Source organism: Tiliqua scincoides, chromosome 6 (genome assembly GCF_035046505.1).
Source record: "Tiliqua scincoides isolate rTilSci1 chromosome 6, rTilSci1.hap2, whole genome shotgun sequence".
In the NCBI taxonomy this organism is placed as follows: Eukaryota; Metazoa; Chordata; class Lepidosauria; order Squamata; family Scincidae; genus Tiliqua; species Tiliqua scincoides.
In genome coordinates this window covers 51,983,438-52,006,610 of record NC_089826.1, presented here as the reverse complement: position 1 = coordinate 52,006,610, position 23,173 = coordinate 51,983,438, and the positions used below count along the sequence as shown (strand labels likewise).

General features: G+C 43.5%; 1 protein-coding gene across 5 annotated transcripts in view; it reads left to right on the top strand.

The window, feature by feature from the left end:
- Positions 1-23,173, top strand: part of LOC136656006 (probable ATP-dependent RNA helicase DDX60) — a 75,443-nt gene that overhangs the window by 27,624 nt on the left and 24,646 nt on the right. For all 5 annotated transcript variants that reach the window (XR_010794691.1, XM_066632813.1, XM_066632812.1 and 2 more), the window contains 10 exons: positions 6,996-7,160; positions 8,055-8,204; positions 9,294-9,413; positions 10,144-10,239; positions 13,606-13,721; positions 14,222-14,358; positions 16,550-16,659; positions 17,746-17,850; positions 17,992-18,117; positions 22,885-23,012. Coding sequence is in view for 4 of the 5 variants with exons in the window: in XM_066632813.1 (XP_066488910.1) it covers positions 6,996-7,160; positions 8,055-8,204; positions 9,294-9,413; positions 10,144-10,239; positions 13,606-13,721; positions 14,222-14,358; positions 16,550-16,659; positions 17,746-17,850; positions 17,992-18,117; positions 22,885-23,012 (1,253 nt within the window). In the remaining variant the exon portion in view is untranslated. The remainder of the gene's footprint in view (positions 1-6,995; positions 7,161-8,054; positions 8,205-9,293; positions 9,414-10,143; positions 10,240-13,605; positions 13,722-14,221; positions 14,359-16,549; positions 16,660-17,745; positions 17,851-17,991; positions 18,118-22,884; positions 23,013-23,173) is intronic.

Below are 23,173 nucleotides of genomic sequence, written 5' to 3'. Positions count from 1 at the left end.
TTATTTATGAATTATATTTGTCAAAAATGTTTATCTGGACATCCAGTTTTCCCCTACTTATCAAACAAAGATAATTTCTCTAGCAATGACCATGCAAGCCTGTTGATGCTGCTGCTGTCAGAACCAGACCACTCATAAGAATTGAACTGTCTGTTAACCAAAGTGATTTCTTTTTATTTCTTTATATTTTTCCTCCTGTTATTTGGACAGAAATTGTTCTCCAAAATGGCCCACAAAAATCACTGTTCATAAATGAAAATGAGACACAGGCTCTGCCCTCAGACTTACCCTCTAAAAAGGCAAGTCACATTTGGGAAGTGAAAGGAAGTGGAGGGAGAAAGTGCAGGAGTTGAAATCAGTTTGACAGTGGCTAATTGAAGGGTAGTAAGTTGCCAGCCTGGCCTGAACCAAAGTGGCACCCAAATTTTCTGCTCTGCTTTTGAGGGGGGCATGCACAGTTGTGCATATCTGCCCTGCCCTCATCTTTGCCACCTCTTGGAAGGAGAGAGATTAGGAACAAGGTGATAGTGGTCTCATACCACCTTCTCTAGCCCTGCCTCAACTTTTGGCTGGAGGAAGTGGAGGTAGGCTGTCATTACTGCTCCTGCCCGTTCCACTTTTCAAGTTATTACAGTAGATGTTTGTCTATAAAGCAAGAAATTTCTACCAATAATTCAAGTGTAGATTGACACCTCATATTATCTGTGGGTCACTCAGGGGTTAGGGCTGTTCAGGTGTGTCTTGGCAGCCAGGAGAAGCTTGGAGGAGCTTTAATAGTGCCTGGAGAAGGTCTGTGAAGCATCTAAGGAACAGCTGAGTGATTGTAGACAGCTTACAAACAGGCAGCTTTGTTTCCATTTTTCAGAGCTCTGTTGTAGAGTCTTCTGAGTATGATCTTTAATTCCAAACCCAGGAGTGTCTCTTAAAACAACTGTGAACAGTATAAAACAATGTCTGGCAGAATTGAAGCAGGGTGCTGTGCTATAGTAAGCTGTTTATGTTGCTTTATATTGGTGCTGCATTTGTTTTGGATTGTTTTTAAAACTGCAAGTGTTTTTCTGCAATTCAAACCTGGATTTTTTATTTTAGCCATTCAATGCAATGTTAAGTTCTTTTGCTTTGGGATGGGGGGGGGGAATGGCATACAGTACTAGACAAGCATCTTGATAATGTCTTCAAAAACAGTGGCATGGCTCAGATCCCCCCCCCTTTTAATCAGGCTTCACATAAGCAGCATTCCCCAAGTTTTACCCTCATCTTATCCAAAACATTCCATGATTTTTAACTGAAAACCTGTCCTCACCTTATCTGTGAGATTGCCTTATAGGCAAGTACATATGGTATTTATGGGTGTTTTATTAAGCATATTTATATATGGTTTTTCAGTAAGTAGTTCACAAAAGTACTTCTGTAACTATTTATTTATTTTCAAGTATACAGGTAAGAGCAAGGAATTAGGTAGTATGCTCTTGCAGGCAACCACAAATTTCTTTCCCAGCTGGCAGCCTTGAGAGGCCCAGTTGATACCTTGGCTTTTGGCTGACTTTTAGTTTCCATTCCAGCCTCTATGTCTCACTCATAGTCCCCTCAAACTGTCTTGTTTCTGTCTGACTTCCGATACACTGGGACACCCTACTTTGTCTTTGCCTTTTCACTGCCCACATACTGAGAAACCTGACACTCGCATCTCACCCCCCCCCAACCAGGTGTCTTCTTGACTTTTACCAGTTTTCTGATAGAGCCTCCTTGATGAGGTTGACAAAATGTGGGCCTCATTCTCTCTGCATGGACACTTTTTCCTCAACCATTTCCTGCTAGACATTAGACAATTAGTCACTGATTTGTCTGTTTGCTGCAAATAGCTGCTTTGGGGCAAACAGCCATTTTGCAGAGGTGATTTCAGCACGAATGCAACAGGATGGATGAGTTGACTTCACATAGCACAATCCCATCTAGGTTCAGTCTTCCCAGGACTGCTTTTTGATTAATAAGAACTGCTTCCAGTTTAGGTATTCTTCTTACCAATGTATTTAACCAAGAGTCTAGTTCAGTGGTTCCCAAACTGTGGAACTGGGACCCACCAGTGGATCATGACCCATGCTTTTACGCAAATGCCCGAAGTCTCTGAGTAAAGATGGGAGAACTGGAATGTCTGGTGACAAGGGAAAACACTGACATAGTGGGCATAACGGAAACCTGTTGGAATGCGGAGAATCAGTGGGATACTGCAATCCCGGGCTATAAACTCTACAGGAGGGACAGGGAGGGGCGTGTTGGAGGTGGGGTGGCCATTTATGTTAAGGAAGGTATAGAATCTAGCAAAGTAGAGGTTGAAGGTGGGTCCGACTCCACAGTAGAGTCTCTGTGGGTTAAATTACCAGGCCTGAGGAGCGATGTAATACTGGGGGCATACTACGAGGGTCGCCCAGAAAGTAATGCACCACATTTTTTTCTTCAACAATTATTTATTGAACACAATGAAACTTACACACAAGAAAGAATGATGTTTCTTCTACACTCCCTATTTTTCCATGTAATCTCTGTCCAGTTCTATGGCCTTCCTCCAGCGAGACACAAGGGCATGTATGCCCTGTCGGTACCACTCCTTGTTCTGGTCACGAAGCCATTTCTGCACTGTGCGAATCACCTCTTCGTCATCCTCAAAATGTCTTCCGCGAATGGCATCCTTTAATGGCCCAAACAAGTGGAAGTCTGAGGGAGCTAGGTCAGGGCTGTAGGGTGGATGGGGTAACACAGTTCAACCCTGTTTAGTGATGTGTTCCAAAGTCCTCAAACTTGTGTGAGGCCGAGCGTTATCATGTTGAATCAAACATTCACCTGGGTTGTTATGGCGCCGAAGTCGCTGGAAGCGCTTCTTGAGTTTGGTTAATGTCTTCACATAAGCTTCAGAATTAATGGTGCTGCCTCTTGGCATCACATCAATGAGTATGACGCCCTCACAGTCCCAAAACACAGTGATCATGACCTTACCGGCGGAAGCAGTTGCTTTGAATTTTTTCTTCTGTGGAGATTGAGGATGACGCCATTCCATCGACTGTCGTTTTGTTTCGGGCTCAAAATGGTGAACCCAGGTTTCATCATCTGTCACAATCCTGAACAAGAACGCTTCCCCCTCATCTTCAAAACGTTTCAGCAACTCAGAAGAAATGTTTTTTCTGAGAGATTTGTGGTCCACCGTAAGACAGCGCGGAACCCATCGTGCACACACTTTTGAGTAATCAAGAGCACGGATGATTGCATCCACACTTCCTTTGCTGATTGACAGCTTCAGCGCCAACTGCCTAGTCGTTATGCGTCGGTCCTCGCAAATGAGCACATCAGCAAGCTGCATCTTGTCAGGTGTGACAGCCGTGGATGGCCGCCCTGAATGCTGCAAATCCTGGAGCTCATTGGAACCGCCTTCTAATGGCCTCACCTTCTGTGCCCAGCGACTAACCGTACTTCTGTCGACTGCAGATTCTCCATAAACTGTACACAAACGTTTGTGAATGTTCCCAACAGTTTCCTTCTCGCAGTGAGAAATTCAATGATGACACGCTGCTTGTAACGTACATTACTTACAGACGCCATTTCGAAACACTGCTGCAGCTACGCTATCTGTCTGAAGAAACCAAAAATTTTTGTGCACAATCCTGAAAATTCAAATAATGTATATCTAAAGTTTCGCATTCGTACCATTACTGTAGGCTGAGAAAAAAAATGTGGTGCATTACTTTCTGGGCAACCCTCGTATCATCCTCCAGACCAGAAATCGGAAGGGAACCTTGAAATGAGGAAACAGATCAGGGAGGTGACAAGGAGGGACAGGGTTGTAATCATGGGGGACTTCAATTATCCTCATATTGACTGGGTCAATTTGTGTTCTGGTCACGAAAAGGAGACTGGATTCCTTGACATGCTAAATGACTGTGCCTTAGAGCAGCTAGTCATGGAGCCCACCAGAGGACAGGTGACTCTGGATTTAATATTGTGCGGTACTCAGGACCTGTTAGAGATATCAATGTTACGGAGCCGTTGGGAAACAGTGATCATGCTGCGATCCGTTTCGACATGCATGTTGGTTGAAGAATACTGCGCAAATCTCTCACAAAAACCCTTGACTTCCGACGGGCGGACTTCCCTCAAATGAGGAGGCTGGTCAGAAGGAGGTTGAAAGGGAAGGTAAAAAGAGTCCAATCTCTCCAGAGTGCATGGAGGCTGCTTAAAACAACAGTAATAGAGGCCCAGCAGAGGTGTATACCACAAAGAAAGAAGGGCTCCACTAAATCCAGGAGGGTGCCCGCATGGCTAACCAGCAAAGTTAGAGAGTCTGTAAAGGGCAAGGAAGTTTCCTTCCGTAAATGGAAGACTTGTGCTAAGGAGGAGAATAAAAAGGAACATAAACTTTGGCAAAAGAAATGTAAGAAGGTGATATGGGAGGCCAAGCGAGACTATGAGGAACACATGGCCAGCAACATTAAGGGGAATAATAAAAGCTTCTTCAAATATGTTAAGCAGGAAACCCACCAGAGAAGCGGTTGGCCTTCTGGATGGTGAGGGAGGGAAAGGGGAGATAAAAGCAGACTTAGAGATGGCAAAGAAATTAAATGAGTTCTTTGCATCTGTCTTCACGGCAGAAGACCTCAGGCAGATACCGCTGCCCGAACGTCCCCTCCTGACCAAGGAATTAAGTCAGATAGAGGTTAAAAGAGAAGATGTTTCAGACCTCATTGATAAATTAAAGATCAATAAGTCACCGGGCCCTGATGGCATCCACCCAAGAGTTATTAAGGAATTGAAGAATGAAGTTGCAGATCTCTTGACTAAGGTATGCAACTTGTCCCTCAAAACGGCCACGGTGCCAGTAGATTGGAGGATAGCAAATGTCACGCCTATTTTTAAAAAGGGAAAGAGGGGGGACCCGGAAAACTATAGGCCGGTCAGCCTCACATCTATACTGGGTAAGATGGTGGAATGCCTCATCAAAGATAGGATCTCAAAACACATAGACGAACAGGCCTTGCTGAGGGAGAGTCAGCATGGCTTCTGTAAGGGTAAGTCTTGCCTCACGAACCTTATAGAATTCTTTGAAAAGGTCAACAGGCATGTGGATGCAGGAGAACCCGTGGACATTATGTATCTGGACTTTCAGAAGGCGTTCGACATGGTCCCTCACCAAAGGCTACTGAAAAAATTCCACAGTCAGGGAATTAGAGGACAGGTCCTCTCCAGGATTGAGAACTGGTTGAAAACCAGGAAACAGAGAGTGGGTGTCAGTGGGCAATTTTCACAATGGAGAGAGGTGAAAAGCGGTGTGCCCCAAGGATCTGTCCTGGGACCGGTGCTTTTCAATCTCTTCATAAACAACCTGGAGACAGGGTTGAGCAGTGAGGTGGCAAAGTTTGCAGACAACATCAAACTTTTCCGAGTGGTGAAGACCAGAAGTGATTGTGAGGAGCTCCAGAAGGATCTCTCCAGACTGGCAGAATGGGCAGCAAAATGGCAGATGCGTTTCAATGTAAGTAAGTGTAAGGTCATGCACATTGAGGCAAAAAATCAAAACTTTAGATATAGGCTGATGGGTTCTGAGCTGTCTGTGACAGATCAGGAGAGAGATCTTGGGGTGGTGGTGGACAGGTCGATGAAAGTGTCAACCCATTGTGCAGTGGCAGTAAAGAAAGCCAATTCTATGCTTCGGATCATTAGAAAAGGTGTTGAGAACAAAACGGCTAATATTATAATGCTGTTGTACAAATCGATGGCAAGGCCACACCTGGTCGCTGCATCTCAAAAAAGACATAGTGGAAATGGAAAAGGTGCAAAAGAGATGAGTGGAATCTCATCTCTCATGAGTGGAATGAGTGGAATCTCATGAGTGGAATTTCCATAGTGGAAATGGAAAAGGCGACTAAGATGATTACTGGGCTGGGGCACCTTCCTTATGAGGAAAGGCTATGGTGTTTGGGCCTCTTCAGCCTAGAAGAGAGACGTGTGAGGGGGGACATGATTGAGACATACAAAATTATGCAGGGGATGGACAGAGTGGATAGGGAGATGCTCTTTACACTCTCACATAACACCAGAACCAGGGGACATCCACTAAAATTGAGTGTTGGGAGAGTTAGAACAAACAAAAGAAACTATTTCTTTACACAGTGTGTGGTTGGGACTCCTTGCCACAGGATGTGGTGACGGCATCTGGCCTGGATGCCTTTAAAAGGGGATTGGACAAGTTTCTGGAGGAAAAATCCATTACGGGGTACAAGCCATGATGTGTATGTGCAACCTCCTGATTTTAGAAATGGGCTATGTCAGAATGCCAGTGCAAGGGAGGGCACCAGGATGAGGTCTCTTGTTATCTGATGTGTTCCCTGGGGCATTTGGTGGGCCGTTGTGAGATACAGGAAGCTGGACTAGATGGTCCTATGGCCTGATCCAGTGGAGCTGTTCTTACGTTCTTATGGTCTTATGACCCAGTTTTTGGTAGTTCATGACAGGGCAGTTTGAAATAGGGTTAAAGAAGCTGCTGGGGGGGCACTGCTACCCATTCACCATTATAGCCACACCCCTTTGCATTTATAAATCAGGAAGCAGCCTCTAGGGCAGGGGTTTCAAACATAAGGCCCGTGGATTGAACATGGCCCCCAGAAGCAATTTACCCCCCCCACCCCCCCATTATGATTGGGCTCTCTTGTGTCTTGAAAATATGAAGAAAATACACATTTTCTCTTCTGTCATTTGCATCTAATGAGTTTCTGTGTGAGAACACACTACTTATTTCTGGTCGTCATCTGCTTAATAATGTCACTTTCTGCTCAGTGATGTAACTTCCAGCCCTCAGATGTCACCATGAATGCTAACTTCAGCTCGCTGTATGAAATGAGTTTGACATCCCTCCTCTAGGGCCTCTAAAAAGTTTGGGAACTACTGGTCTAATATGACCCTAAGGTTATTGTAAATCATGTAGGTGAATGAACATCTTTAAATGTTTCTAGATTCCACGGAGTAAGAAAGAAGAAGTTATGAGGAAACTATCAAAATATGCTGTTGGCATAGGATCAGCCCGATTTCAGCTGCAGTATATGAGCCAGTATCTGATAAAGGAAGAGAGAGATGATCCAGATCCCAGAGTGCAACATTTTATTCCAGATACATGGCAGGTAACCACATATGGTGAACGCTACTCTCCTGTATATTTTTGGAAATTACTTTTGGAATGGGTGAAGTTATATGCCCCTATTATGCAAGTTTGAGTAGCAGAGGATTTGGCAGAAGCCTCCTTCCACTAGTGTTTCTTCAGATCCAGTATAGCTGGTATGCTGGCAGAATCTTCCATGGAAGTAGCTGCACTGCCAGTGCAACTCCACTGGTACAAGACCAAAACCATGGTGGTGATTTGGAAAGGAAAGACCTGCTGCTCAGACTGGCATATTCTGGCAGTGCTGCATCCTGAACAGCATCTGTAAAGCGTGCTCTGGAGCATGAACTATTGGAAACTGCTGGAGGAGGTAGGTAGCAGGGTAATTTTGTACAATGTATTACTGCCAGGTCAAGACAATTTAAAATATATAAATGGTTCAACTGTAGGCTCAATATTAATCATTTTAAACACATTCAAATGTACAGTTGTGTGCCACTTAACGACGGGGATCAGGACCGCGATCTCCGTCGTCACACGGTGATTGACGCATTCTGAACCTTCCACAGGGAAGGGGATGCTCTGCTCCCCTCCCCTCCGGAGGGCTGTCTAAGCGTCCCAGAGGCTCACTGAGGAAGGCTTAGACTGAGGGGAAATTGTGTCTTTCACACGACTTCCGGTTTCACGGAGGAACCCAGAAATTGCGGAGCTCCTCTTGCATTTGGAGGGTGTAGGTGTGTGCCCGACGACCATGTGACCACACATGGTCATTGCATATGCAATCTTGGCATAAGCCGGTAGGTTGCTAAGGGGCGCACACCTGTATATATACAAAAATGCAAGTATTTGTGAGCAGGGGCATGTAAAATCAAGGTAATATATTTGAAGTGTTGACCACATTATCGTTCATCTACAGAGAACAATTTTTGACATTGTGGATAAAGGTGAGTCTGCAGTGATTGTTGCTCCTCCATCATCTGGAAAATCGTATGCCTCTTACTATTGCATGGAGAAAATCCTGAAAAGTGGTGATGAAGGTGTGGTTGTGTATGTTGCACCTACGCAGGTAAGACATAACTTACAAGCTATGCCATTTTAAAAAATGTCTCAAAATGTGTTTAGTAATAAAGTTTGGAAGTTGCTTTTTAGCAAAAGCCCTCAAAGCAACATACAGTCAAAATGCAATAAAGCTAACAAAAAGCATCACTCAAAGTGAAAAATGAAAACAGTATGCTATAGTGCAGGTGGGTATGCTTCTCAGCTGTGGTGTCTGCAAGGTCCTTAAGAAAATGTCCAAGTGAAAACTGAACAAACTATTAAATGAAGTTTCTGGAATTTGGTCTACTTGGTCTTTTCTTGTCTTCCATGCGTCTGATGAAAAGAGATGCTTGTAGCCTAATTGTTCCCAGCTATATTCTGAGACATGCAGTTTACATTAATTTACATTAAACTGTGGCACAGACCAGACAAAGCAGTGCGCCTTCAAATCTGCTTAATTTCAATGGAAGAGACTAACAGGCCAATTCCATTCTCCTCCCCCCCCAAAGGGGTGCGCTGCTTGCTGTGCTGAAGGAGGCTTGGGAGAGATAAGGGAAGATATTTTCCCTTACCTCCCCATCAGCTTCCTTCTCACCAATGGGTCTCCTTGGACCTGTTCCAGCTCTTTAGTTGGCAGAAGTCTGAGAAGAGAAAGGGGGTGTGTTGGGAGGCAAGGAAGGGGATAGTATCTGACACAAGTCACCTGAGTTGGATGCCACCCCTCCTGCCTCCCAACACACTTCTGTCCTCTCCCTCCCCCAGTTCTAATCTCCCCATGATCTGTTCTGTCCCTACCGCGCTCTCATCAGTGGACAGTCAGCACATGCTGGGCCTCTGTGGCCAGCAGCAGTCTGGAAGTGCATGGATCCGCATATTTCCAGTGCTCCTTTTGCAACACCGGAATGCATGTTCCACTGTTGGAACACTTGTTTCAGTGAAAGAGCCCAGGAATAGGATTGGGCTGTTAAGGAGATCTTTTACCATTGAAATCAATTGGCAAGTTGATTGGCAAGTCATTGGCAAATGCATTTACACGTTGAGTATGCTGTATATGTTTCTTTAGCAGTTCACATTTAATCTTACATTGGTCATATTTTTGCTTTCCCTTTTTGAGTAGGCTCTTGTCAATCAAGTGAGGACAACAGTTCATAATCAATTTAAAAAAAAACTTCCAGATGGTCTTACTGTATGTGGTGTTTTCACACAAGGTTATCGCCATGCAGCTGTAAATTGCCAGGTATGTTATATATGGTTTATATTAATAAAATCAATGTTTAGAAGGGACTGTGAGTGATGGCTCTTCTTTTTAACTTTGAACTTGGTAATACACCAGTATAACAAAAGAAAAACGGAAGGCATTTTCAAAAACAAATCTTTCTTTGTACCTGTTGTCCTTCTGATTTAAGTTGAGATAAGTGTTACAAAATGGCCTGGGTGCCTCCAGTAGGATCTTGGACCCAGTGCACAAATTACTCAAAATGAGGTGTAATTATACCTTACACAAGCAGAGGTGATGAAATTCTGAATGGTTCCACCAAGTCACATTTTTGAATCTTTCCCCATGCAAGAAAACCATCCTGCATGTTGTAAGTCAGCAAATGAGGGAGATGTTAGCACTAAGTCTTTTGTCCAGTGTGCTCATTGACTACATATCATGAGGCTGTGCGTTGTTTGGGGTTTTTTTTTTTTTTGCATTCTAAAAAGTGGCTCCCGACTAGCAGTCAGCAGTGGGTCTGAATTGTACCAACTCAGCTTATCACTTCACTCTGAATAATGTGTAGACTGGGTTGCTTTTGAGTGGCAGATTCTCATGCTATTTCAAAACTGCTTTTTAGATTATCTCCTGCTCCCTTTATGTGTGTGCTGTGTGTGTGACAAATTTGCATTTTGTTGCATAATACTTTTCATTTCAGGGTTGAATTGTTTTCCACTAATTAGTCTAAAAGACAATTAATATTTCTTTTCAGATACTGGTGACAATGCCTCATTGTTTAGAAACCTTATTTCTATCACCTCACCACCAAGAATGGGTGAAAAGAATAAGATATGTGATATTTGATGAGGTATATATTATCCACCTTCTGCTTTATATATAGTAACTAAAAATGTTATGTTCTTTTATTCTTACTTTTAGCAGCTACACCTGCAATCATATACAAGATACATTTGTGTACTTCACAGTTTTCAGAATTGACTTAGGTGACCTGTTTATGATACTAACAGTGCATGCCTATGTATGTCTACTCAGATGTAACTTCCATTTTGTTCAGTTGAGCTTACTCCCAGAAAAGTGTGTATAGGACTGTAGCCTGTTCTCAACAATTCTGGAGAGCATTACTGTGATCAAGTGAGAGTAAGCCACATGCAGAAGCAGGTTTCCACATACAGATCTGCCGTATTTCTTGCTGGAAGTGTGGATGCACAAAATTACAGCACAATCCTATGCTTCCTTAACACCCAGGGCTACAGTGGCACCAAAATGGCGACTACTGAATCCTGTGGAGCAGGGAAGCAGCACCAGTTCTCCTCAGGGTAAGGGAACAAATGTTCCCTTACCCTGTGTAAGACCCAGGCAGTCTCAATAGGTCTCCATGGATCTGTGCCAGCTATGGAGCTGGCTCAGAACTGAGGAGACTTGTGTTTTGCGGCCCAGGAGGGGTGTCAGGATATGGTGGCAGAGCCTGTCACCATCTCCGGCCCCCCTTCTGAGCCCGATCCTCCCCTCCCCCACCCAGTTCTGCCCTTTCCACCCTCCCCCCTGCCCCCAAAAGCCCTGCCACTGGTCGGCAGCCACCCTTACTGCTGGGAGCTCTCAGTGGCCATATTTGGGTACTGAGGCCCAGTATCAACGGATGCTGGGTTCAGCACTGGTGGCACTTCAGTATTGCTGGTGCAGAAGTGCCTTACAGCATTTTTTTGTGACAGCTGAGTCAGCGGCATTGGTGGAGTGCCAGAACTCCAGTGCATAGGATTGGGCCCTTAGAAATTTAATATTATATGAAAAGAGTCTTCTAGCAGCACTTCATTCACTGTTGCAGCAATGGGTACATAACCCTCTTCCTCAGTGCTCTGTAGCTTTCTGGATTAGGATGCATTGTTACCAGGGGAGCTGTGTAGGGGAATTATTTAATAAATATTTCCCTGGTGTAGGATACAAGATGGCCATTTCTGCCCTTCTAAAGGGCAGTGATTAAGAGCCCAATCCTAAAGGGGCCAGCACCTGCATTGACCCCTAGTGCTGTCACTGGGTGCTTTAAACGTGCTGTTAAGCACGTTTATGTCATCTGGTGAGTAGGGAGCACCGGTGCTAGTCAGGTGCTGGGCCCAGCAGAAAGAGGATGCACTGCCGCCCGGGAGAGAGTTCAACCGCCGGGCGGTGGTGCAGCCTCTAGGGGCAGAGAGAGGACAGGATGGGTGGAGGGCAGGGAAGGGAGAGGAACCAGGGTGGGAAGGGGGCGGGATCTGCAGACCTCTGCTCAACCAGATCCTGAACTTCATGTTGGGTCCTCTAGCCTGATACAGAGTCTCTCAAGTTTGTACTGGCAAAATAGCCAGTGCAGATTTGAGAAGCCCCATTGTGGGGCCTAGGGCTTTCCCTTGGGGAAGGGTATGAAAGTTCCCTTCCCCCAAGGAGACCTCCAGCTGCTTCCCAGTGCCTGCTGGACACAGCGATAGCCATTTTAGCATCACTTCTCTGGGCACCAGGAAGCTCAGGATTGGGTTCTTAGGAACAATGAAATAGCTCCCTGATAAGGAAACTTTTAAGTAGTTTCTGTCAGCACAGACTCAGTTAGGGAGCAAGACCATTTCCTTTTAAAGTATAGACTGGGGAGCTTCTAATCAAACAGATCAAAGGTTTATTGTAAAAGAACTAACATCAAAATAATGTCTACCCAAGATGCACTTTTAGCAATGGTCCAATAAAGAATGCTAAGTAACACATATAAATCAATCCGAACAAATAGATTTATGTGACTGGCATGTGGTGTGAATATATGTGCTCCTATTTGGTGCACTGATAAGAAAAGAAAAGGGATATGATTTGGGGGGAAGGCAGTTATAAGATTGTTCTATTCTTTGATTGATTGATTAGATTCTGGGGGAATGCTTATGTATTGATCAAGGCATGGCAAACTGGGGGATCCTAACCTGGGATTGGGTTTGACAGATTATTTAAGAATGAGGTAAAAGATGTTCTTTGTGTGTTCACTTTCCCCAGATCCTAAAACAATCAATGTTGCCAATAAGTCTGGTCTGGCAAACAAGATGGCACCATCTTGCACCTACAGATGTTTTATAACCTTATTCTCTGCCTCTGGATACATGACTTGCAAGGTAGCAGCAGAGGTCAGGAGTCTTGGATGTCTGGCCTGACTCTGAGCATGTCCATTGATTCAGCAATAGCCCAGAATGCATTGCAATGTTGGCATGAACAGGAAGGTCTGACCTGAGTGGTGCTACTCAATAATAGACCAGGTCTCATAATAGACCATGATTATTAAAGGAAATAATTGAAAATAATTCCAGAAACCTCCTCCAGTAACAGCATTATCAAAGCTCAAGGAAGTGTTACTTCATTTGCATATGAGAGATATTATTATTAGTGCCATCTCTTTATTAGGCATGGAAAAAGAAAAGCCTGCAAAAGGAGGCCACAAAGCCTTGCTTATATGGTCTGCTGCTTGGCTGTTACCTTGACACACATTTCCTAAGCTACCTCAGTGTGAGAATCTGCAAGAGTGCACCTATTGGGCAAACCATGAATTAGGCAATAATGTTGGACACCATAAATATAAGTAGACCTGCCATCTGTACCTGCCAGAGCACCTTGTGGTTTAGCTTTAGCCAGCCTGGTATTGTTTTCTTCAGTGTGGTATGGCCTTTTCTGTAGAATGACCCGGAATGCTCACGGACAGGATAGGCTAGGCACCCCTTGGGATGATCTGACCTCTTCTGGCATTTCAGAGTAGCTGCAGAGGCTTTCTAAATTCTTTACCATGGCAGGGTCTGAAACTATCCCACAGCAAGAAGCCAGGGCATGTGCCAGTTTTTCTAACTGGCCAATTGACCAACTTGCTGTTTAAGTCATTTTTTCATTATCCAGGCCAACCCACTTGCTTGCTGTGATCAGGGTGGGATAGACTAGGATCTCCGAATATCAACCATCTATATTGGAGACTCATATGATTATACAGAATGGGCCAATATGTATCACTTACATTTTTTATTCCCTCAGGATTTGTGGCTCTGATCCTCAGACTCTGATCCTAGTTAAAACTAGGAACACTCAAAAGATTTCTTCATCTATTCTCCATCGATGCTATTCAACCACAATGAGCTAAATAAAAAATTGCTTATGTTATTATCTTGCTAAATTCAATACATCAGTATTTAAAGCTCCTGATAGGAATAATTGTTTTCAATAACAGGTCTGTTATCATGGACTAGACATTAGAGCTGAAGTTTGGGAACACTTATTACTTATGATTCAGTGTCCATTTCTAGTTCTGTGTGCGGCTCTGAAGAATCCAGAACATCTTGTTGAGTAAGTTGGAGGCAACGTTTTAAATAATTTTAATTGTAGTGTGAATTATGAATTTTTGTGTTCCAGGACAGGTGATTTGGTTCTTGTACACCTTAGATCATGATTCTTGAATGAGTTCTGTTGGGGATTGTTCTGAAAACTATGAATGTGTTTGGTTCTTTGTTGAGTTCAATATGAGTGTTTTTAACTTACACCACTCTTTCTGCCAGTCTGATGTGACACAGGACTAGGAACAAGGTTTGAAGGAAGTTAGGATTCAGGCTAAACTCATTTCTCTCTTGACGTGTATCCTCCACTGCCAATTTTCAGTCCTTTGCTAGCACAAAATTGCTGCAGTGGTAGGCATATATTGGCATACATTATACCAGTGTATCCCTTATAGGTCCCTAATTGTGTTTTGCTATATGCAGAGGATATATCAAAAACTCAATGAGTTCCAGCAAATTGGGCATAGGATTGCAACCTCTGTCTTACTTGTTTTTTCCTCTCTCTTTTTTAAGTTGGCTACAGTCAGTAAAAAGATACTGGCAGAAACATGCTAAAATTACAACCATACAAAATTTGGAGTCTGCTGAGAAGACATGGAATGTCAACAAGTGTTCCAAAGAGCAAAGGGAATCATACAGGGTGAAATTAGGTATGTGTCCAAATAATGATAGAGCTTAACATTCATATCTGTTATATTCTTATGGTTTGTCGCCCTAGCCCTGCTACAAGATTCTCCCTGGGTACCAGGGAACCATGGCAGCCTTGGGATGGGAGTGCTTCAGCCAGGTGGAGCCCTGGCTGGCTGCAGGGCTGGCAGACAGACAGCTGCCTCAGCTTCAGGGCCCTGGTGCCAGGGTTCGGCACCAAGTATATACCCGCTGGGTGGGGTACCATCTGAAGAGGCGGCTGTTTGGCCAAGCCGCTGGAGTGCCTGGCTGCTGTGGTTCTCGGTGGGAGTGCAGGATGGCCTGAGTTCTCACAAGATCTTGGGCTGAGGTCAGAAGGGCCCTTGGGGTTTGGACCTGGAAGATGCCCAGATATGTATTATTATCATCTTCATCAGTGGAGTCACAGCCCACCAGATGTTTGGACTGGAATTTTTGGGTGTTCACTAGTTTGAACTCTACCCAAGAGTTTAAGAACTGATGTATCACCATATAACATTGCATGTAGTAGTGGACCTGATTTCAGTTGTTCAACTTCTATCTTGTCAATGCCTATATTGCCAAGATATTTCTTAAGGGCCTTGGGGATTGCACCTAGTGCATCTGTTAGTAGTAGTAGCATTATTAGCATTTGTGTAGCTTTGTTGACATGTCATAGGGCCCAATCCTATCCAATTTTCCCGTGCTGGTGCAGTTGTGCCAGTTGGGGTGTGCACTGCATCCTGTGGTGGAGGACCAGTCACTGAGGCCTTCTCATAGTATGGGAACATGTGTTCCCTTACCACAGGGCTGCATTGTGGCTACACTGGAGCTGGAAAGTTGGATAGGATTGGGCCCTTAATTTGGTGTAGTTCCTACAATAATCCTGTACATACTGTAGTATTCTAGGACACAGTCCTAACCAGGTCTACTCAGTCCTATTTTGTACAATGGGGTTTATTCTCAGGAAAGTGTGGTTAGGATTGCAGCCAAATTTAGTCAATTTCTACCCTGCCTTTTCTCCCCCTAAAAGATGCACTGTAGGCAGCTTACAAAACAGTAATGCAAAATACAGAGAAAAACAATAATCAAATACAAATATGTCATATAAAAATCAAACAAATCAAGCAGGGCCATAAAATCAACTAAAAGCACAATGCTAACCAGGTCTACTCAGAAGTAAGTCCTATTTTGTTCAATGGGGCTTATTCTCAGGAAAGTGTGGTTAGGATTGCAGCCCAAGAGAACAAGCAGCAGAATAAAAACATAACCCAAAACAGCATGGCAAGCAGTGGAAAACAGCAATAACCACTGGCATAGCTAGAGAGGGGGCAGGGCACTAAGTTTTGCAGGGAGCCTCCCTGCAGCATGCAAGTGGCCCCTCCCCTTGGGAACCATTCGCCTCCGTTTTGCCCCCCAAATGGCTCCAAAGGGGAGGGGCCACTTGCATGCTTCAGGGAGGCTCCCTGTAAACTTAGTGCTCCGCCCCCCTCTAGCTACGCCAATGGCAATAACAACTAATTAAACTATAGACATGGCAACTGAATAAAATGACAGTTCAGTAAGAACAACAATAGCATAATAACTAAAATTGTCATTTTGTAGCTGAAGAGCAGTGGCTGAGGGGGAGTGCCTTGTCTGGGGCTTCTTGATGAGTTCATGGCAGAGGCAATATTCAGACTGCTGAGGAATGATTTGCTGATCAGTCCATTAGTCACCACGTGACATGAGTTCCTTAGTGAACAATTCAAAGTTCAAAGTTATTTTAGTGATCCTTATATCACCTTTGTATGGGAAATCAACATTTTTGTCTCCATATTAGGGATGTGCGGTTGAAACTGAGAGTTGGTAGCTTGCTGACTGCCAGATTGTAAATTTTTGGATGAAATTTATATTTATTTTTGCTGAGCTATGATTTGAACTGAATACTTCCTAACTCTCATGGTGCCCACTCATATCCCACTGTACTGCATCAGACTGCATGTGTAACCGTCATTTAAAATAACAGATAATATATTTCTGTGTTTTGTTTTACAAAAGCTTAAATTTGGAGATGTAATCTTCAAAAATATGTCACTAGGCCAAATATTTTAATTCACGTGCATTTTTCCATTTGCCCAGCAGTTTCAATGCATTGTTCCTGTTTATGGTTCAGAATTTATCTGATCATTAATGATGAGTTTATTTTCTTTTCAGTGGTGCATGAAGAAAGATACAATGATTTAGAGAGATATGTATGTTCTGTAAAAGATGAGGATGTCACTATCCATCACTATCATCCCTTTGCTGCCCTGACTGTTGACTATGTAAGTTTAATAGCACATTAAACAACTAGTGATCCATTGCTAGAAAGCATATCTGTAGAAATTAGTAATGTGTAGAAACGTGCAAAACATTCCCTGCTACTTCCACAGATATTTCATTCTCTACAAAAAGTGATATTTTATATGAAAGGGACACATATATTCAGTGTGAATGTGTGATTTTCATAAGGCTAAGGGCTTAGTGTCATGTTATTTTCAGCCCTCCAACTTGCTTCCTGTGACTACTTCCTGCTTCCTATTAACATTTGCAGACAGCAAAGAGCCAGCAAGACACAGGAGAAAGTGACAGGATGGCACAGGCAGATAACAACCCTGAGCTTCCTTGACCCTGCTTAAGCAGCGGTGCCAAAGCGGCTACCACTGTATCCTGCAGACACTGGGTAGGAGCCAGAGATCTCCCCTGGGGGGGGGGGAGACTTTTGTTCCCAAGCCCCACAATGAAAGCTTGCAATAGGGCTTCTCAAGTCTGTGCCAGCTATTTTGAGAGACTCCATGTCAGGAGTGATCCTATACCCTCCTGCCCTGGTTCCTCCCACCACCCTGCCCTCATCCCACCCTAATCCCACCTACTCCCTGCCCCCCAGAGGCTGCACTGCTGCTCAGTGGTTGCACTTACCCCCGGCAGTGGCATGTCCTCTTCCTGCTGGCACTAGGCCCAGCACCTAGCACTCCCTATTCACCAGGTGCCATACATGTGCTCTGGCACTAGGGCTCAGCTCTGGTGCTGGGCCAGTGTATCCAACTTTCCAGCACTGGTGCTACCACAATGCAACCCTTAGATAATGAAACAAACTTTCCCTTAACTTAAGAAGGTCTCCATGATTGCCTCCCCACCACAGGAAGAGTGCATGCCCCCATAGGCACTGCTGCACCAGTATTGGAAAATTGGATAAGATTGGGCTCACTATTTGCACAATAGTTGGGGGGGGAATTATTGAATTGTGAATAATTGAAACTATGGATGTTGAATCTGCAGATACAGGAGGGACGCCTGTATTAAAATACTTCTTTTGATGTGAAATAAATCCAAAATAAAAGTATTCTGTTTTGCTTTATTTGGCATTGCAGATTAAGAAGAATGACTTCCCTATAAACCTTTCTCTATCTCCTCAAGAAACTGTTATACTGTATGACACTATGGTGAAAATTAACAAAAACTGGGCAAAGGCACAGGTAAGTATATTTATTTGCATTTTTAGGAAGTCATAGCAGCTGTTCACAAAATATTTTGATAATTGCTGGTTCATCAGGGGATATGTAAGGTACATAATTGTAATAACTTTTTTGTGGGGGGGGGGATTCTCTGATTGTAAGGAACTGGATCCGGAAAAGTATGTCCATTTCAAGGACAAGACAATAATTACAAAGATGGATGCAAAGTGTTATGAGGAAACACTGAAGGAGGAACTAAAATTGTGGATTAAATATCACCCTCAAGAGGTATTTCTTTTGTCTTTTTCATTTTTTAACATATTTCTTTTTCTTAAACAACTCTGGAAAGGTTAATACATGCATGTCATGGATCAAGTCTGCAGGGGAAGGGTCGGGGAAGAAAGGGGATTTCTTGGTCTACTTTTTCAGTTGTTCATCATGTTTTAAATTTCAGTCAGTTGTGAGGTCTGTGTTTGCCTCACATGAATTTTGGCAAGCATTTTCTGACAGCTAAAAGTGCAAGCAATATGATGATATTACATTCTTTGTAATTGTTAGATTTTTGTTAAATTTTTTAACTGCGAAATGTTATAGAAGGGTCTCATAGTACTTGGAGCAGCAGTAGAGTGATAAAATCATTGTTAAAGGCAAGGTAGTGTACTATGGAAACAAAATTAAGTATACAGGTTGAGATTAATTATTCGAGTGGGTTCCATTCCAAGCACTCACATGGATGGCAAAAAAAAAAAGATGAACTATAGCAAATCAATTTAAAAAATAAAGTTTCTTTGCTCCAGTGATTTAAAAGCAGCCTTGCTGACCTTTGTGATATTAAGGTAGAGTCATTAAGACAACAATCCAACAATCAGTCTCTCTCAAGGTGCTTAGAAATGCTTCACTCTGACCCCTCCCTTCACCAATGCAGAGTATCTTTCTTTCACCTGCTCAGGGGGAAGGGAGGGGTCCTATGGCGAGAGAAGGGTTGATGGATTGTCAGCCAGCTGCCCTCTCTCTCTCTCTCATTAAGGAGGCTATTGTTAAAGGACTAGTCAGTTTTTTAAACTGATTTTAAAGGGGTGCATTTTCCCCTTCTCCTGGGATCAGCACATTCCTTCTCATTTGCAGGGACCATTCATGTTGAGTCAAATCCATATATTAAAAAATCCGTGTATAAATAGGCTGGACCTGTACTTATAAGAGCTAGGTATAGCTCTCCCTGCTTCAGAAATACATTTTGGGCTCAATCCTTCACAAATTTGCAGCACTGATGCAGCCATGCCAACAGAGCTGTGCTCCATTCTGTGTTGGTGTGGCAGTCACAGAGGCCTCCTTAATGTAAGGGAACATTTGCTCTCGTACCCTGTGGCTGCATTGTGGTTGCAACAATGCTGGAAACTTAGATAGAATTGGTCCCTTTATACCTCAACCAAAAATACATTTACTTGGAATTAATTTCTATTTGTTTAAATGGACCTTACTTCAAAGTATGTGTGCTTAGTATCTTAAAACAAGAGATTGTTCACCCAGATCCAACTTTTTTTTTTTTAGTCCAAGGGCTCCAAAATAAACTCTCTGTCCCACATTGCCCTTGAAACCTCTGTATGTGCATCAGTGTAGATGGGAAGTCTGGGTTAGAATGATTGTTGCATAGTAAGTAGGCAGGCAGATAGGCCTTATCTGCAGGCTCAGAATACAGACGCTTGAGCCCATGCCTGGAAGAGGACCTCCCAGACACAAACAGAAGTGTCTTCCAGTTGTGTCCAGGAGGACTTCTGAGATGCGGGGAGGCCATGTGTGGCTTCCCCGCACCTCAGGAGACTTCCTAGACCCAACTGGAAGGCATTTCTGGTTAGCTGGCATGAACTGGAAGTGTCTGCCAGTTGCATCTGGGATGCTTGTGAGGAGGCCAGGAGGCTGTGTACAGCCCCTAGGTAAGTAATTGCGGCACCACGCCCCCCCCCCCCCCAGATTTCATTATCCATGGAATTGTGACCTAGAATGGATCCCCTGCAGATACTGAAGGCCCACTGTACTACCATCAAAGGGGCAAGCAGAATATATATCTGTTAGGGAAGAAATGATAAAGAAAGCCTAACCTAACCTAATCCTAGCCTAACCTAATCCTAGCCTAACCTAATCCTCATCAAAGATAGGATCTCAAAACACATAGACGAACAGGCCTTGCTGAGGGAGAGTCAGCATGGCTTCTGTAAGGGTAAGTCTTGCCTCACAAACCTTATAGAATTCTTTGAAAAGGTCAACAGGCATGTGGATGCGGGAGAACCCGTGGACATTATATATCTGGACTTTCAGAAGGCGTTTGACACGGTCCCTCACCAAAGGCTACTGAAAAAACTCCACAGTCAGGGAATTAGAGGACAGGTCCTCTCGTGGATTGAGAACTGGTTGGAGGCCAGGAAGCAGAGAGTGGGTGTCAATGGGCAATTTTCACAATGGAGAGAGGTGAAAAGCGGTGTGCCCCAAGGATCTGTCCTGGGACCGGTGCTTTTCAACCTCTTCATAAATGACCTGGAGACAGGGTTGAGCAGTGAAGTGGCTAAGTTTGCAGACGACACCAAACTTTTCCGAGTGGTAAAGACCAGAAGTGATTGTGAGGAGCTCCAGAAGGATCTCTCCAGACTGGCAGAATGGGCAGCAAAATGGCAGATGCGCTTCAATGTCGGTAAGTGTAAAGTCATGCACATTGGGGCAAAAAATCAAAACTTTAGATATAGGCTGATGGGTTCTGAGCTGTCTGTGACAGATCAGGAGAGAGATCTTGGGGTGGTGGTGGACAGGTCGATGAAAGTGTCGACCCAATGTGCGGCAGCAGTGAAGAAGGCCAATTCTATGCTTGGGATCATTAGGAAGGGTATTGAGAACAAAACGGTTAGTATTATAATGCCGTTGTACAAATCTATGGTAAGGCCACACCTGGAGTATTGTGTCCAGTTCTGGTCGCCGCATCTCAAAAAAGACATAGTGGAAATGGAAAAGGTGCAAAAGAGAGCAACTAAGATGATTACGGGGCTGGGGCACCTTCCTTATGAGGAAAGGCTACGGCGTTTGGGCCTTTTCAGCCTAGAAAAGAGACGCTTGAGGGGGGACATGATTGAGACATACAAAATTATGCAGGGGATGGACAGAGTGGATAGGGAGATGCTCTTTCCACTCTCACATAATACCAGAACCAGGGGACATCCACTAAAATTGAGTGTTGGGCGGGTTAGGACAGACAAAAGAAAATATTTCTTTACTCAGCGCGTGGTTGGTCTGTGGAACTCCTTGCCACAGGATGTGGTGCTGGCGTCTAGCCTAGACGCCTTTAAAAGGGGATTGGACGAGTTTCTGGAGGAAAAATCCATTATGGGGTACAAGCCATGATGTGTATGCACAACCTCCTGATTTTAGGAATGGGTTAAGTATGCCAGATGTAGGGGAGAGCACCAGGATGAGGTCTCTTGTTATCTGGTGTGCTCCCTGGGGCATTTGGTGGGCCGCTGTGAGATACAGGAAGCTGGACTAGATGGGCCTATGGCCTGATCCAGTGGGGCTGTTCTTATGTTCTTATGTAAAGCATGATGTTAACATATAAAAGGCCAGTATGGTCCTGCCTGAGCATCAGTGGAAATGCTGTTTGGCCTGTTTTTAAGATCCAGTTGATGGTACCAGAGACAAGGCCTTTTCAGTGGCAGCATTAAAACTGTGGAACTCAATCACAGGGTGATATGACTCACTCCTTCCTTAGTTATATTTAACAACAACAACTCAAAAACTTTCTTTCTTGCCAAGACTTTTGATTTGTTGTCTCATATTAGTAAAATAATGTTTTTGCTTTATGTTGCTGCTCTTACAAACTTTTTAATGTAAAAATTTTGGCTATGATTTTGTTCTTTAATATGTTATCACATTAGCCATAATTTCCTTGTGCATAAGGTAAGGCAGGGTAGAAATGGTTAAAATAACTTCTTTTTCTATCCTAATGAGTACTGACCTCCATATCTCAAAATGTATTTTCTGCAACTGGAAAAGTTGCAGAAAAGGACAAGTACTCCTTTTTAAAGAAAAGGAATAAAAAAAATTAGGCTTCAATAACTTTGAAATGATACAACTGAAGAGTGGCATGATGATGGTGTATAACATCATGAAAAGAACTGGGAAAAATAAACAGGAAACTTAAGCTATTTCGGTGATTCAACAGTGTGATTAACATCCCAATCCTATGGGCTGGCGACTGCTGAAAAAGTGCTATAAAGCACTTTCCAGCTGCGTACTGAGTAGTATTCTGCCAGTGGGAAGGCGAAAGCCTTCTCATGTAACTTTTTGGCTTTCCTTACACCTCCCAGAGCAGGAAAGAGAGTGGTAGAGCTGGAGTGGGAGGAGGGAAGAAAGGAGTGAAACTGAATGAAAATGCTAGCACAGGTCCAAGGAGATCCACTGCAAGTCAGGAGGCTTACAGGGTTAAGGAGATTTAAATTTCCTTTCCCTGCTGAAGCCTCCAGATTCGCCTCCGCTGCTGAATACAGTGGGCTCTTTTTTGGTGCAGCTGCACCAAGAGGGGTGGGAAGGATAGGATTGGACTGAACATGTAATACAAGTATATACTGCGTAACAACATTCTGATGGACCACATATACAATGACAGTCGATTGCCGTTACAATGGAGGTTTGTAGCCTAGAAGTAATAGGCTATACGAGATTGTCCTACTAGATGGCTCTGTGCACTAAGAATGTTCATATGATAACAAATCTGCCCAACAAACCATTTCTCTGGTAAACCCATTGAAGAACATGCAACTTTTCACCTCAGAAAAATCACCAGGACCTGTTTTAAATCAAACAGAATGCATCCACTGTGTGAGACCAGGATGCTTTGTTACGTGGACTGTTATGTGATATGATATGACTATTACTTTTGTTATCTTCTTAATTTATTAGATAGACTGTACAAATATTTTTGTGTTTGTGTAACTGGTCATCATAGCTTGGCTAAAAATGTGATTCAGAACGGGCATTGCATATTCTTTATGGCTAAACTGCTATTATCTTGCCTAGGCTAATCAAGTACTGGAAAAGCTCAAACCACGAACTTCATTGTGTTCTGAGAATCAAATGAAGGGCATGTTTCCACATTTTGTTGCAAAACTGCAGCAAATGGATAAATTGCCAGCCCTGTTTTTTATGTAAGTCACATGAGTTTGTCTACTTTGTATAGTTTAGCCATGTATCATACATAAGTGCAATAAAATTGTATGGGGAACAAACACAGCAAAAAAACGCTTAAAGGTCTATTACTTATATATGAATAATTGTTGAAGGATTCAAAGCACTACTTCCTTTATTT